The 13,101-nt window shown below is 34.2% G+C and overlaps 2 protein-coding genes across 7 annotated transcripts; one reads left to right on the top strand and one right to left on the bottom strand.

Annotated features, from left to right (window-relative positions):
• Positions 1–4,276: 4,276 nt before the first annotated feature.
• LOC111381792 (non-specific lipid-transfer protein-like protein At5g64080) lies at positions 4,277–5,527 on the bottom strand. The gene is made up of 3 exons (XM_023005620.1): positions 5,117–5,527; positions 4,790–4,813; positions 4,277–4,644 (listed from the first exon to the last, which is right to left on the bottom strand). The coding sequence occupies exons 1-3, from the start codon at positions 5,472–5,474 to the stop codon at positions 4,454–4,456; spliced, it is 573 nt and encodes a 190-aa protein (XP_022861388.1). The 5' UTR covers positions 5,475–5,527; the 3' UTR covers positions 4,277–4,453.
• A 5,727-nt stretch (positions 5,528–11,254) lies between these two features.
• On the top strand, positions 11,255–12,813 carry LOC111381768. Of its 6 annotated transcripts, none has more exons than XR_002700402.1 (4): positions 11,255–11,635; positions 11,959–12,138; positions 12,228–12,292; positions 12,506–12,592. XR_002700402.1 is itself a non-coding variant. In XM_023005601.1 (4 exons), exons 1-4 carry the CDS (start codon positions 11,430–11,432, stop codon positions 12,540–12,542), a joined length of 363 nt encoding a protein of 120 aa, XP_022861369.1. In that variant the 5' UTR covers positions 11,255–11,429; the 3' UTR covers positions 12,543–12,813. The 6 variants fall into 6 exon arrangements, 3 of the variants coding, with proteins under 3 accessions (XP_022861369.1, XP_022861375.1, XP_022861361.1); XM_023005601.1 differs by having other exon boundaries at positions 11,959–11,996; positions 12,489–12,813; XM_023005607.1 differs by having other exon boundaries at positions 11,959–11,996; positions 12,228–12,347; positions 12,506–12,813.
• The last annotated feature ends 288 nt before the right edge of the window (positions 12,814–13,101 follow it).

Raw genomic sequence — 13,101 nt, 5'->3', positions numbered from 1 at the left:
TACTTCCAGCTGTCCCTATTTGGTATTGAATTGGAAAACTCATTTTTGAGCTCTGTGTTATATTTATCTCAAACAGTATATTTTTTAGTTGTGCTGCAATAGCATCAACTTGATTTTTGAGTTCTATGGCCTCTTTATGATGCTCATTAGTGCTATTCAACAAAAATTTTATATTTGCGTTGAATATCTCCGAGATCTGTGTTGCTCCAGTATTTATATCTGAATATGATGAAGTTGATTATTATCCAGTTGAACATATAATATCAATTGGGTATGTAGCAGCCAACTTCCAAATAGATGTGATGAAAAATGATAAAAAAAAGTTCCGATAGTTACAAAATCATGGATCAAACATAGAAGAGCACTTGAAATTAAAGTCATATACAACATTGTCAAAAATTTCTTTGACAAAAAATTCTCATGCCTGTGCCAATATGAAAACTGGATGCTGGTATCAAATTAAGGACATAAAAAATCAGAAATATTGAAGGGTTATATTGCAAGATTCGAAATACATCAATTTTCAAAATGTCCTACCACTATAAAAGAATCATGCCATCTAAGGAAGTGTCCCAACTGCATGCGAAAGAAGAAGATAATAATAAAGCACCTTTGACAAAGCTATATGAAGGATAATAATACAGATGTATGTAAAGACATAGAAGATAAATGACAATAATAGAGAAAGATGATCTTTTGATAAAAAGTTGAAGAAGCATGTAAAGATGTAGGCCCAAGGAGAAAAATAGTAGAGAGGCAAGTGTGTCTTTGCTGATGTACTCAATGATGTAATAGAATCTCAGAGACTTGTATAAATAGAGGCATTGTAATAGATAGAAATCATCTTAAAATCTCGAATCGTAATCAATAGCCACTCCTAAGCCATCTTTAGTTTGAAAAACCAGTTTTTCTAAAAATCTTTGTATACCAAATAGAAATCTTGTAAAAGTTCTGATAGAAATAAAATTCTAATATTTTGATATCAATATGAGTTTCTAAATCTTTATTCCCAACTATTCTTTAAGGATCTAATAGAAAATTTCCTTCTTATTTTAGCAAAAAGAGTTTTTCTTTAACAGAAGTCTATAATTTTATTTTTTAGAATTGATACAGTGAGAGCAAGAAGCTGAAATTGTAAAGATTCCGTGAAGGCAAGAAACCGTTGAAGAAAGCAGTTTACATATTCAGAGCTCAAAGGTTGCTCGGTTCTAAGAATAAAGATCCAAATTAAACCTAAGGTAAAACTATTAAATTTTTGCTAAAATTAGAATGAATCTTTTTAGATCTTAGAGTATCAAATGAATTAATTGCATGATTTGATAATTATGAATAAATGCAAGGATATACAATTAAAGGATTGGATAATTTATTAGAAAGAATGTTAGAAGTAATAAAAAATATGTATTCTCAATTAGAAAATATGGATGCATTTTCTGAAGAATATAATATATTAAATAATAAATGTGAACAATATGTTGTAGATTATTCCAATTTATTAGATCATATAATGAAATTATATTCAAATATTCAAAATAGAGTATATATAAGAAAAATGTTTAAAAGATTATGATATATGTTGCAATATAGAAAGAATCAATTTATTAAGGACAATATAGATTTTTCCATGAAAATGAATAGTGATAGACCAACTAGAAAAATCTCTCATCGTGGACAATGATGATGCTGGTGGAGGAATGAGAGGCCAAATATATATATATATAGGGGAAATCGATTTTTGTAACCTACAAGAGATCGTGGACTAATAAATGAAACAAATATCAACAAAGCAATTTCGAACAATTTTGCCACACTGACGAGACTGAGATTCTTTGATGGTGACCCAAGTAAGCAACTTTATGGAGATCTAAGGCCGAAAGATGTGTGCACCCCCGCAAATCAAGAGTTAGCTTTCATGACAAGGGGTTGTTTTGCTCAAAAATACGGAAGGATCACTGCCACTATCTCCCACTGCCAACAAATCCTTGGCAGTAATAGGTCCTAATGCTAATGTAACCAAAACCATGATTGGCAATTACGAAGGTATCATTTTATTTTTCAAAATGTAGCACAATTTATAGCGACTAATGTGATCATGTATGATTTTTTCTTTTTTCTGTTCTTTTTTTTTTTTTTTAATTTTTTATTTAGTCGAAAGGACTTGCCAAGATGAGGCTGAGCATATTCAGAGCATAGCTTGACAAGGATTGCTTACAGTATATCAGCCAGGCTGTGCTGATGTATCATTCGCCACTGCTCAAGTAGATGAAGCTAGGAAAGTAGCGGCAGTAGCTAATGTTGTAGTTTTAATAATGGGTTCGGACCAATCTATCGAGGCAGAAAACAGGGACATGCTCGATATTACACTTCTAAGACTGCAATCAATTCTAATTACAACAAGTGCAAGTGTATCCAAGGGGCCTGTAATTCTTAAAAGATTGAACTCCAACTTAAGGGTCCCCCACCGTCCCTACCCTGGAGCAGCGTGAGGGAGGTAAATCGCAGGTTATGCCTCCAAGGATATAGGGTGGAAGGCTGCTTGTACACTTGCACTTACCCAAGAGCCAAATCCATATTTCAGGATTCGAACCATTGACGCGACAGCCTCAAGCAAAGCTGGATTTCTCCATCCTCCCCTTTTACCACTTGGAGATGTGCCCATGTCCGGAGGTGGAATGGACATACAATTTGCGAAAGATGATCCCAAAATAACTAGCATCCTCGGGTCGATTTCCCTTGCGAAGCTGGTAGAGCTGCAATTGCTGATATAATCTTTGGATATTACAATCCAAGTAAGCCTTCCTAATATTTTCCCATTATTTTGGTGAAACAAGTTCACTAAGGTAGATTAGAAAGTACTCAACATTATTTTTGGTATTGAACGTGTGCAATCTAGTGCAGGTGGAAGGCTACCAATGAATGGTATCTTCAGTCATATGTGGACAAGGTTCCTATGACTAACATGAACATGAGACCAGACCCCGTCAGAGGCTACCTTGGTCGAACATACCGTTTTTACAATGACCCAACTGTTTTTTCATTTGGGGATGGACTAAGATACTCTCAATTCAATCACCAACTCGTTCAAGCCCCAAAGCTCATCTCCATCCCCTTAGATGAGGGACATGTCTGTCACTCATCAAACTGCAAGTCCATCGATGCCGTAGAAGAAGCCTGCTGGAATATAGACTTTAATATTCACTGGACAGTTAAAAATGTGGGGAAAGTGACTGGAAGTCACACTGTTTTCTTGTTTTTGTTACGAAATATAGAATTATTTATTATTTATTAAGGGTAGAATAATCCTTTTTAGTTTCCTTTATTTAGCCTATATATATTCTCTTTGCATTTAGGTTAAACTATTTTTGTAGCATTCATTCAATTAATGAAACTCTAGCCTCCTCCTTTTTCTTTATTTTTCTTTGGATTGTTTAACAGTTTTCAAGTCCTCCCCAAGTGCACAATGCACCTCAAAAACATTTGTTGGGTTTTGAGAAGGTCCAATTGACACCAATGGCAGAAGGACTTGTTAAATTTAATGTAGACGTTTGCAAGCATTTGAGTGTGGTGGATGTACAAGGCAATCGGAAAGTTGCATTAGGACAGTACGTTCTTCATGTAAGAAGCTTGAAACATTACTTGAAAAGTCTCGTCAATATTTACTTCTCTTGTTTTCTTTCTTCTTTTAGAGAAAAGACATAAAAGGACAAATTTATCACAACATGGATCAGGTAAAATAAGTTACACGATTTGAAACAAGTTTCTCGTTATTTTTTGAATTCCAAAGTGTGTAACAGCTATCAATTTTTAGAGTTCGAATAAAGCTAGTTGGACAGGAATTGAAAACAGATAGTAGAAAACATGATGATTTGGCAAATTGTGATTGAGTGTATTTGTCTCTTTTTTTCCAACTTTCAATGATAAAGTGCCAAATATTTTCTAAAAATGAAAATCTGTCATTGAACCCAGATATCTAGCATGGTGGTTAAGTCTTTTATGCTTGTGACCATTGAATTATATTCAATTGTTAGCTCCGAACTTCAACTTGGGGGTTTAAATGACCCTGACTGGCTGCATATGGTTAGCACGGTCCACGATATATCTTACCAGTGACGATAATGTCCCATCGAAGATAGTTGACGAGTCTGCAAGTGTAATCTCACACGATAACCTATAGATTATATTTTAATGATTGATTTTAGTTATTTAATGTTACACCTAAATTGAAAATGTAATTCCAATTGAACTATATCGCATTACTCATCTTAAAAAGGCCTACTAAGGATAAAATCCACGTCCATTAAATACTGAATAACACAACGATACGAAAAAGAAGAAACTCAAAATGGAACCTTCTAATAATCGTCTCACATCTACAAAGCCTGTTATTACTAAAGGTTAAATAACTAAAAAGAAGCTCAATTCTGTCTCGAAAAGAAGAGAGTACAATAAGCTCTCAGAATAAAGCTGAAGATACAGCAGTCACCATGGAAAGAACGAGAAACCCAACAGAGATGGCTAGGGCAGAGGAACCAGAGCTTCCTAGAGCAGGACCAGGTGCCGGTGCAGGTGCAAGTTCATTAGGTACTATACTGGTAGTTGGAGCACCTGGAATTGCAGTAGGAGATAATGCCGAAGGAGAAATAGCTGCAGCGAAATCAATTATGCACTTCTCAGTTAACTTGAAAATTTATCTAACTCAATCTATGGACGCGGCGCTTCGATGAGTTTCATAACATAAAGAATTCGATAAAGAATATGACTAGTCAAGGGTAATTGGATCGGTATATACCTGGAGCAGCACCGGCGGCAGTCACTGTGTTAAGTAATAACAGCAAGAAAAAAGAGAAAAAAAATGATGAAGAAGAAGTTAGTTTTTGAATTCATAAAAACAATTGCATAATTTCACATCTATAATAAACAATAGATCAATGAAGAAAGAATTTAAAGAAGTATTTTTCTATTAAAAAAAGAAAAGAAAAGAAAAGAAAAGGGCAATGACAGTGAAGAAAACTCAAAATAATAATTTCTACCCCAAAATATACAGAGGAGACATGAAATCTACATTCGACAGAAGAAACCACAAAAAGGGTAAAGAAAAATAAATCATATAACTTACGGCCACAGTTGCTAACAGAAGGGGCAGAGACATGGCAGGTAGCAGGTAAAGTCAAGGCCTTGGTCACATTAAGAGTGACACCCAACTGTGCGCTATTCTTGAAAGCCTCGCAGAGGCACTCAGCGTCTGCTTTCAATACTGTCTTAAGCCCAGAACAGCAAGAACCTTCAGATTTCTTGGTGGTGCTTCCGCTGGTCACAAATGAAAGGCAGTCCGCCAAGTTTAATACGAGACTAGAGCAGTCCACAGCGGGGGCCGGCGCCGAGTGCGAAGCGGACTGGACGGTGGTTAAAAGAGCAAAGAAAAACAGCACAAAGAAGAATGGAAGTTGGTCGGTGGTGCTCGCAAAAAGTGCCATTTTAGAGAGAAGAAATAGAGTGCAGACTGAAATGAAAATGGTAGGGGAATTGCAAAGGCTTATGGGTTATAAAAAAATTGAGTGGGTACACGTTCCCCGCGCTTAAAATTTTGTGAGATAGGTAAATTATGGGATGTGTCCCAACAGATTAGAAAATAAGAGCTGCATATACACTGCGCTTACAAGGAGTCCAATTTTCATGTGTCAAAAATCGAACTCCTATACTGCGACTGTCAACGGGGCGTGAGATAACTTCACTCCTGTCTTTTGCACCACTGAATTATATTTCGAGGGCTTTATTTTGCACCACTGAATTATATTTCGAGGGCTTTATTTTTTTTAATCATAATTTGGGTTTTCACCCGTGTGAAATTACTGACAGAATCCTGAAGAATAGTTTTATGTACAAATGAAATTATTTGAGTACAATGGAGACACATGGAGGTCAGGCTGGAATTAAGGAGTCCTTTTTGAAGAATGGAGTTACTATTTTCTTGAAATTTGGGAATTTTGAACTTCAAAAATCAAAAGCTAGACCCGACACAAGTAATAAATTTGAGAGTATTGGCTATTACGGTTCCCTTGTCATCCCTAGTTTGTAAGCTGCTTTGGTGTTATAATAATTCATCTATATGGTCAATTGTCGACCACGCAACTTATAGAAGTACTTGAAGTGAAAATTTTCGTACATAATTAAAGATCGATTCAATTTAGATCAAAATTAACATCAATTAATCAAATTTAGCACTTGTTTGAGTCACATTATTTTCATAAAAATGTATTTTCAAATAGTGTATTGATGAAAAATATGTGATTAAAAAATAAGAAAAAATTTTAAATTTACATAAATATTCTTTTTTTAAAAAATATGCGATTGAAATAATATCATATCCGTGTTTACGAATGTATTTTTTTTTTTTTTAAATATGGATCAAATAGGGCCTTGAAATGTCAACCAAATTCGGCTGTTAAAAGGTTAATTTGCAGCTTGGCACGTTTTCATCAACCCTCTCCGACTTGTATTCAAATTGGCCAACCAATTTATTAGAGGGGTCCTTATGTTGGGAACTTTGATGGAGGGAACATCATAGTTTGAAATAAAATCAATATTTGACTGGACTTTGCTACATGAACATAATGGGCTACATCGAAGGTTACATAATGGACACGCGGCACCTCGACATTGGCCGAGGCGTCTGCCGCACCTTGGGCCCACAGGCGCCTCGCCCCTTTTGTGGCCCATTATGTTCAGCTAACATTTTCCTATTTGACTGATGAAGTGTTTTGTTGAATTTCTCTGCACACAGGGAATTGTTTACAGGTCTGTATGATACATTTTTTTGTTTGATTTAATTGAAACAAGTGAAATTCTGTTATGTGTCCATCCGTGAAAAAATTCTATGAAATTTTTCGGTAAGTCTAACAGGTTCTTTTTGGATTTCAATTTTTTAATCTACTAACAAATGACAAAAGGTACCAGACATTTCTGAAATCAGTCAAAAATGAAATCTGGTTGATCTTCAGAAAAATCATCTCAGCCGTTGCAGTTGTCCATTTGACTGGTGAAGTGTTTTGTTGAATATTTTTGGATATATAATATATTTATCATTTCAATTGGAGCTCCAAATTAACACCATAAAATATTTTACTGTAAATTCAAAATATTTTCTGCTTTTTACCTATATATTCTTTAAAAATACTATTTTACAACTCTCATTTTCAACAAAAAAAAAAAAATGGACCTCTTTAAAAATTCTATTTTACAACTCTCATTTTCAACAAAAAAAAAAATGGACCTCAAACATAAGTCCAGCATGAAAGGCAGTCCATTGTCTTTTTCTAATAAAATCGAACGTAACATATGTTCAAGAGATACTTTGTCAATATATTGACAAGGAATATATATATGTATTTTTAAGAAGAGGAAACTTATGGTAGTCTCCCTCCGTAACGAACAAGTGTCAAAAGTCACTGATTCCTTTGCCAGCCTCTACAATTCATTCCAAGTGTGCCCTTTCACACTTGTACCTTTTCATTTAGAGCCTGTTTGGGTCCGATTTTTTCATCCAAAAAATTGATTTTTTAATCGTTATTTCACTATTTCAGCCGTTATATTTGACTTCTTCTCTCACAGGTGAACCCCACTTTTCTCCTAACGGTCAGAGAATTACTCTCAAACAGACTCCTAGTGCTGAATGCATTTTTACAATAGAAAAAGGTATCATTAATTACTTTTTTAGCTTAATTAAGTGGGGATTTCGATTTGATTACACTATGAAAAGGGTATTAGATTCTAGTGTCATTATTTCGATTTGTGAAAGTGGGGTAGGTATAACTCAGAATCAATCAAACACGATGCTCTAAAAGCGTGGTTGATGAAGAACACGCTTGCCACACTTTTCGGTGGATAGCCCACAAAATTACACGTTTTATATTCCCACTAGAAACTTCTTGCAACGTGTTGCTTATTTTCAACATTTTCGGTAGGCTTTTGTTTCACTTTTACTGCAAAAGCTTCATGAAAAAACTACCTCAAAGCTTGTTTGAGAAAAATTATGCTCCTTGCAAAATAATCTTACGAGGAAATTGGAATTTCCTATAAATAGCCTGTTTGGGAGTGATTTTTTTGCCCAAAAAATTAATTTTTTGACCGTTATTTCTCTATATCAACCGTCATATTTGACTTTTTCTCTCACATGTGAACCCCACTTTTCTCCTAAAGGTCAAAAAATCAATTTTCAAAATCACTCCCAAACAGGGTCAAAAATTTCTCTACCCGAAACAAATTACTTTCAAAATATTATTTGACTTTCAAAAGTCATGCAAAATCAACCCTTAAACAAGCTTTTGTCGTAAACCAAAACACTTCCAAAAAACTATTCAAAAAACTTCAAAAATGACTTTTTAGTATCAAAAGTACGTTTTGACTTTTCAAAAACTTTACCAAGCCCTTGTTTGAGCCCTATTTTAGAGAAAAAAAATATATTTTTAAATAATGTATCGATGGAAAACACGTGGTTAAAAAGAAAAAAAAGTTTGGATTTACGTATATTATTATTTTATTAAAGAATGTGATTGAAATAATGTCAAAACATTGTTTAAAAATACTTTTTTTTTTCCTTTTTCAAAGAAGGGAGCTCAAACAAATGTCTTTATTCAACTCCACGCAAATAGATTTGTAAACGGCGAGCAACATCAGTTATTAATTACCATGGGAAGTAGTTGCTTTAGATCTTCATATGAATATGAAAATAATGACAAAAGATAAGAATATTAATAGTGCTATTGTCTTTGATCCCATATAGTATTACTCGTTCAGCTTATGTTACTAAATTGAAAAAGTTATCGTGTCAAAACCTAAAAGTTTGTTTAGATAAGTTCTTCCTAAAGGACGCTAACTTTACTTGCAAGTGTCAACATTTGAAGGCCTTTTTTATGTTATCCTGTATGTGAATGATAATTAAAACATTAACTTCACATACTATTTCACTCAACTGGAAAACCTTCAACAATTGGCATCAGTAGGTGTACAAGTAAACATTTGAGAAACAGCATAGATTCTGGCTAATGTAGATGTTCTTGAGAACCGATGCACCAATATAAACGACAGGATTATTCCATATAGGCCTAACTTATATTTCACACACAAAGATTTGGAACAAGTAGAAGAAATACGCCAACATACCAATATTCCTGAATGCTCAGAAAAAGTGCAAAACTAATGGCATGTTCCGTAAGTAGGATTAAATAGCATTAAGGACTGAACCAAACATGCACTAACCTTGTGGAATGCAAGATTCTATCGTCTTCGAACCACTGATACGATAACAGCCACATCATCAAGCTTGCCGCCAGTATAACCTACATATCCAGCTGCTTGAGCAGCATCAGCAAACGGACATCTGGCAGAAGCGGACCTACCCACTTCCTGTGCCTGTGTTGCCAATAACTCTGCAATTTCCTAAATAAAGAGCTGGAAAAAAATAAATAAAAAGAAGAGTTGAAACGAACACCACTGATCTTTGATGAATGATATGGTGTAAAGAAACTTGATTTCCTATATATTTGCATCTACGAGTGCATACATATGTGTGTGAACTTATGCACATGTGTTGGTCACAAGATCGATAGCATTCAAAACGAATTTGTTCAGAAAAATTAAAATCGCAGAAAGTAATAACACCAAGGAATTTTCGCCCCAAAGCACCCGGATGTTCAGTCGAAGCCTACTCACTCGTTGAGCATCTACAAAGTAGATTTGGTTCAAATCCACTAAGAATCACAAAGAATCGATACAAATGTATGAAGAAACGGAGTTTCTTCACTTATGTTTTCTCTCGCCTCCATTTTAGAAGAAATTGCTCTCCTCACAATCTCTCACACTGTATACAAAATACAACTCAAACATCACTAAGAAATTTACAAAGATTGGACTCAAAAATCACGAAACAGTAAGAACTCTCAAGAAGGAAAGAGACGAAGAAAAACCCCTAGAAGATAATCGAACCACTTCACATCGAAAGGCAAAGGGAGGACTTTATAGTCCAGATAAAACGTCCAAATCCAACGGTCCATATTGAGCTAGATGAAGGACCAACAATTAATCTCACATTTTAGAGATAGGCGTGTTTATCATAAACACGCTTTATTTAAGTCCAAGACCTGATGGCCCCAAGAGATGGTCCAATATTCAAGTGGATTCAGCCCAATCAAGAATAGAGAGGCAATCCACAACAATCTCCACCTTGCTGATCTATTCTTGGAATTCTTTTGTGGATTTAAAAAACCAAAAACACTTTTTTCATTTGCTCTACACAACCTGTAAAAAGAAAAACTGTTAGTTTATACTCAAAACATTACACAAAGAAAAAACTAGAAATTATATCCATTACCTTCAATAGATGTTCAGAATTTTTAAACAGTTCTTGAACTTATTTAAGGGTAATACCTTAGTACTAATATCAGAAGGATTAAATTCAGTTGGGATTTTAACCAAATTAATAAGACACTTCTTAACCATATTTCTAACAAAATGAAATTTAATATCAACATACTTAGTCCAATCATGGTATACAGGATTTCTGCTCAAATGAATTGCACTTTGGTTGTCTATATAAATTCTAACAACCTCATTTGCAAAACCAATTTCACCCAACAAGCCTCTTAACCACAATCATTCTTTAATAGCATCACAAGCTGCTATACACTACAACAAAAGTTACTTTTTACGGCATACATTTACGGCGTGCATATAAGGCATGCCGTAAAAACATACTATTTATGGCGTGCCTTAAATGCACGCCATAATAAATCTGTCACTTTAACTATTTACGGAATGCATTGAAGGCCCGCCATAAAGAGTTAGATTTTACGGCACACAACAATTGCACGCCGTAAATATTTACTATTACGGCGTGAATCTTGCACGCCTTAAAAAGTTTAAATTTCTCTTTTCCTTTTCCACTTTATTTTATTCCTTTTTTCCTCCTACATTTTTTTCTATCTTCCTCTCTTTTCTTTTCATTCCTTTTTTCCCTAGAACCCCGTACTTTCTTCTTCTCCTTTTTTTCCTCTTCTCCACCTTATCGATCTCCTTTACAGATTTCAGTCGGTGGCAGCCTAATCAATCAGCCGTTGTAGTCCGAACAATTTTCCCCATTTCACCAAAACCCTTTCATTATTTACTACTTGTTCATTAATTTTTGATTCTCTGTTTGATTGTTTGATCAATTGATCGATTGAATAGGGTTTCGAAGGTTTTTTTTTTTTTTTTTAATTTATTTGTTTTCAATTGGAATGGACTATTATGTGCTATTATAGTGTTTATATATGTGTATTTATATGGTGATTGAAGATCAAATAATGTGGCGAAAATGACAAAACTGGTGCTTCTTGATTAAGCAATCTAAGATTTATTTAGATCTGTTTTCATATATACTAAAATTAGTTATTTGGATGGTATGGAAAAGGGTAACCGAAGTTTTTGCACATATAAGTAGTTCTATGCATATATTGATATTTTGGTTTCTACAGATGGTGAATCGGTCAGGGCTTACGGTGGATAGTTCTTTTCCTGATTCGCAGCCAACTATTGGAAACAAACGGTCCGTTAGAGATAGGCTGGGAAGTAATGTGGATTTATCTCTTCAAGTCAACAAGCGGTATATATTTTTGGTTTCTTTTATCGTCTTATTGTTGGTATGAAGCTGTGTTGTGTTTGAATACTTGTCTTAGTTTTAGGGGTTCAACTTTTTCTTTTTTTCCCTTTTTCTTATAAATATTCTAGCCCAAATATGTATAACTACAAGTACTAAACATAAGTTGCTACTGAAGTTATTCTGATTCCATATGATGTTAGACATTATTCATTTGTTCTAATATTGAAGATGGGGTTAAGTAATTTATAGCATAGAAGAAAAAGTTAAAATAGTAAGATTATATTCTAGAAGTTGTATATTTATGGAGCCTGTTCTATGTTTCGCAGAATGCGGGGAGATGGGAGTTCTGCTAATGCTGTGGACAGTAACAAACTCTTCTTGAGTCCTTAAAAGTTTTATATAATTTATATATCATTTGTTAATTTTTGGTGTCTTATATGAAAAAAGACATTTATCTAAATAGAGATGACCTCGGATTCAAAATCATGCAAAAGAAAATTATTAAGGTTTAGAAAGGAATAATATTTCTCCTTTTTGCTAGACACTGTTGCTTTATTATCATTCCAATATATGTTTTTATTTTTTGAATAACTAGAAATATGGAAGGGAGTCAAATGCCAGATTCAAGGATCTAGGCCAACGATCAGAGACTTTAGAAAGGTATGTTAAACCTACTTCTGCTCTCAATCACATCGGAATTTCTCATGGAGATGTTGTAAGTCTCATTTTATCTTCTGGACTTTCTTTCAATTTTGCAATTTATTGATATTGTTTTCGCTTCGCCTTGTATTGTTGTCTATAATTTCAAGTTAGATAATTGATGTTTAGCCGAACCAAACTTACAATTTCAAGTTAGCTTATCTTCATGTTTAGCCGAATTCTTCTCAACCCCAAAGGAACCAGAAGATAAGAAGGGGGAAAGACAATAAGAATATTACCTGGCTCATAGGACTTGGCAAGCAAAAACCAGTGCTGGAATTTCAAGTTGGGATACTCAAATGACTTTGGAGTTACGTTAAATTTTCCCATGTAAATGTTCCATAGTTCAGAGGTAGATAAAACTTTTTGAGTAGGTTAATGATAGAATTATTTAGACGAACTCTACATTTTTGGCATATTGTATTGAACCGTATTTATTGTTTTTGTTTATCAGACGTATATAAAATCTAATTATATATAATTTATGTGTCTTTTTTGTTTTGTAATTATTATGGGTTTGTTGGTAACCAAATAAACAAATATTTTTTTTTTAAAAAATTAACATTTACGACGTGCACATGCACACCGTGAAAAAGTGAATGAACTTTTTACGGCGTGCATGCACACGTCGTAAATAATGAAATACTTATTTAAGGCGTTCTTATACGGCGTGCATTGCACGTCGTAAAAATATCTTCGCAATTATAGCATTGCTTTATACGGCGTGCGGCCGTACGCCATAAAGGGATTTTATTGCACGCCGTAAAAAG

The sequence above is a fragment of the Olea europaea genome, chromosome 3, assembly GCF_002742605.1.
Source record: "Olea europaea var. sylvestris chromosome 3, O_europaea_v1, whole genome shotgun sequence".
Classification (NCBI taxonomy): Eukaryota; Viridiplantae; Streptophyta; class Magnoliopsida; order Lamiales; family Oleaceae; genus Olea; species Olea europaea.
This window is presented reverse-complemented; position numbering and strand designations above follow the sequence as displayed.

Coding starts and splice junctions, on each gene's coding strand:
- LOC111381792 (XM_023005620.1), bottom strand. CDS start 5,474: ATGGCACTTTTTGCGAGCACCACCGACCAACTTCCATTCTTCTTTGTG. Junction 4,814..5,116: donor TTCTGTTAGCAACTGTGGCC/GTAAGTTATATG, acceptor TACTTAACACAG/TGACTGCCGCCGGTGCTGCT. Junction 4,645..4,789: donor TGCCGCCGGTGCTGCTCCAG/GTATATACCGAT, acceptor ATTTCGCTGCAG/CTATTTCTCCTTCGGCATTA.
- LOC111381768 (XM_023005593.1), top strand. CDS start 11,430: ATGGTATGGAAAAGGGTAACCGAAGTTTTTGCACATATAAGTAGTTCT. Junction 11,997..12,227: donor TTCTGCTAATGCTGTGGACA/GTAACAAACTCT, acceptor TTGAATAACTAG/AAATATGGAAGGGAGTCAAA. Junction 12,293..12,505: donor CGATCAGAGACTTTAGAAAG/GTATGTTAAACC, acceptor CTTCATGTTTAG/CCGAATTCTTCTCAACCCCA.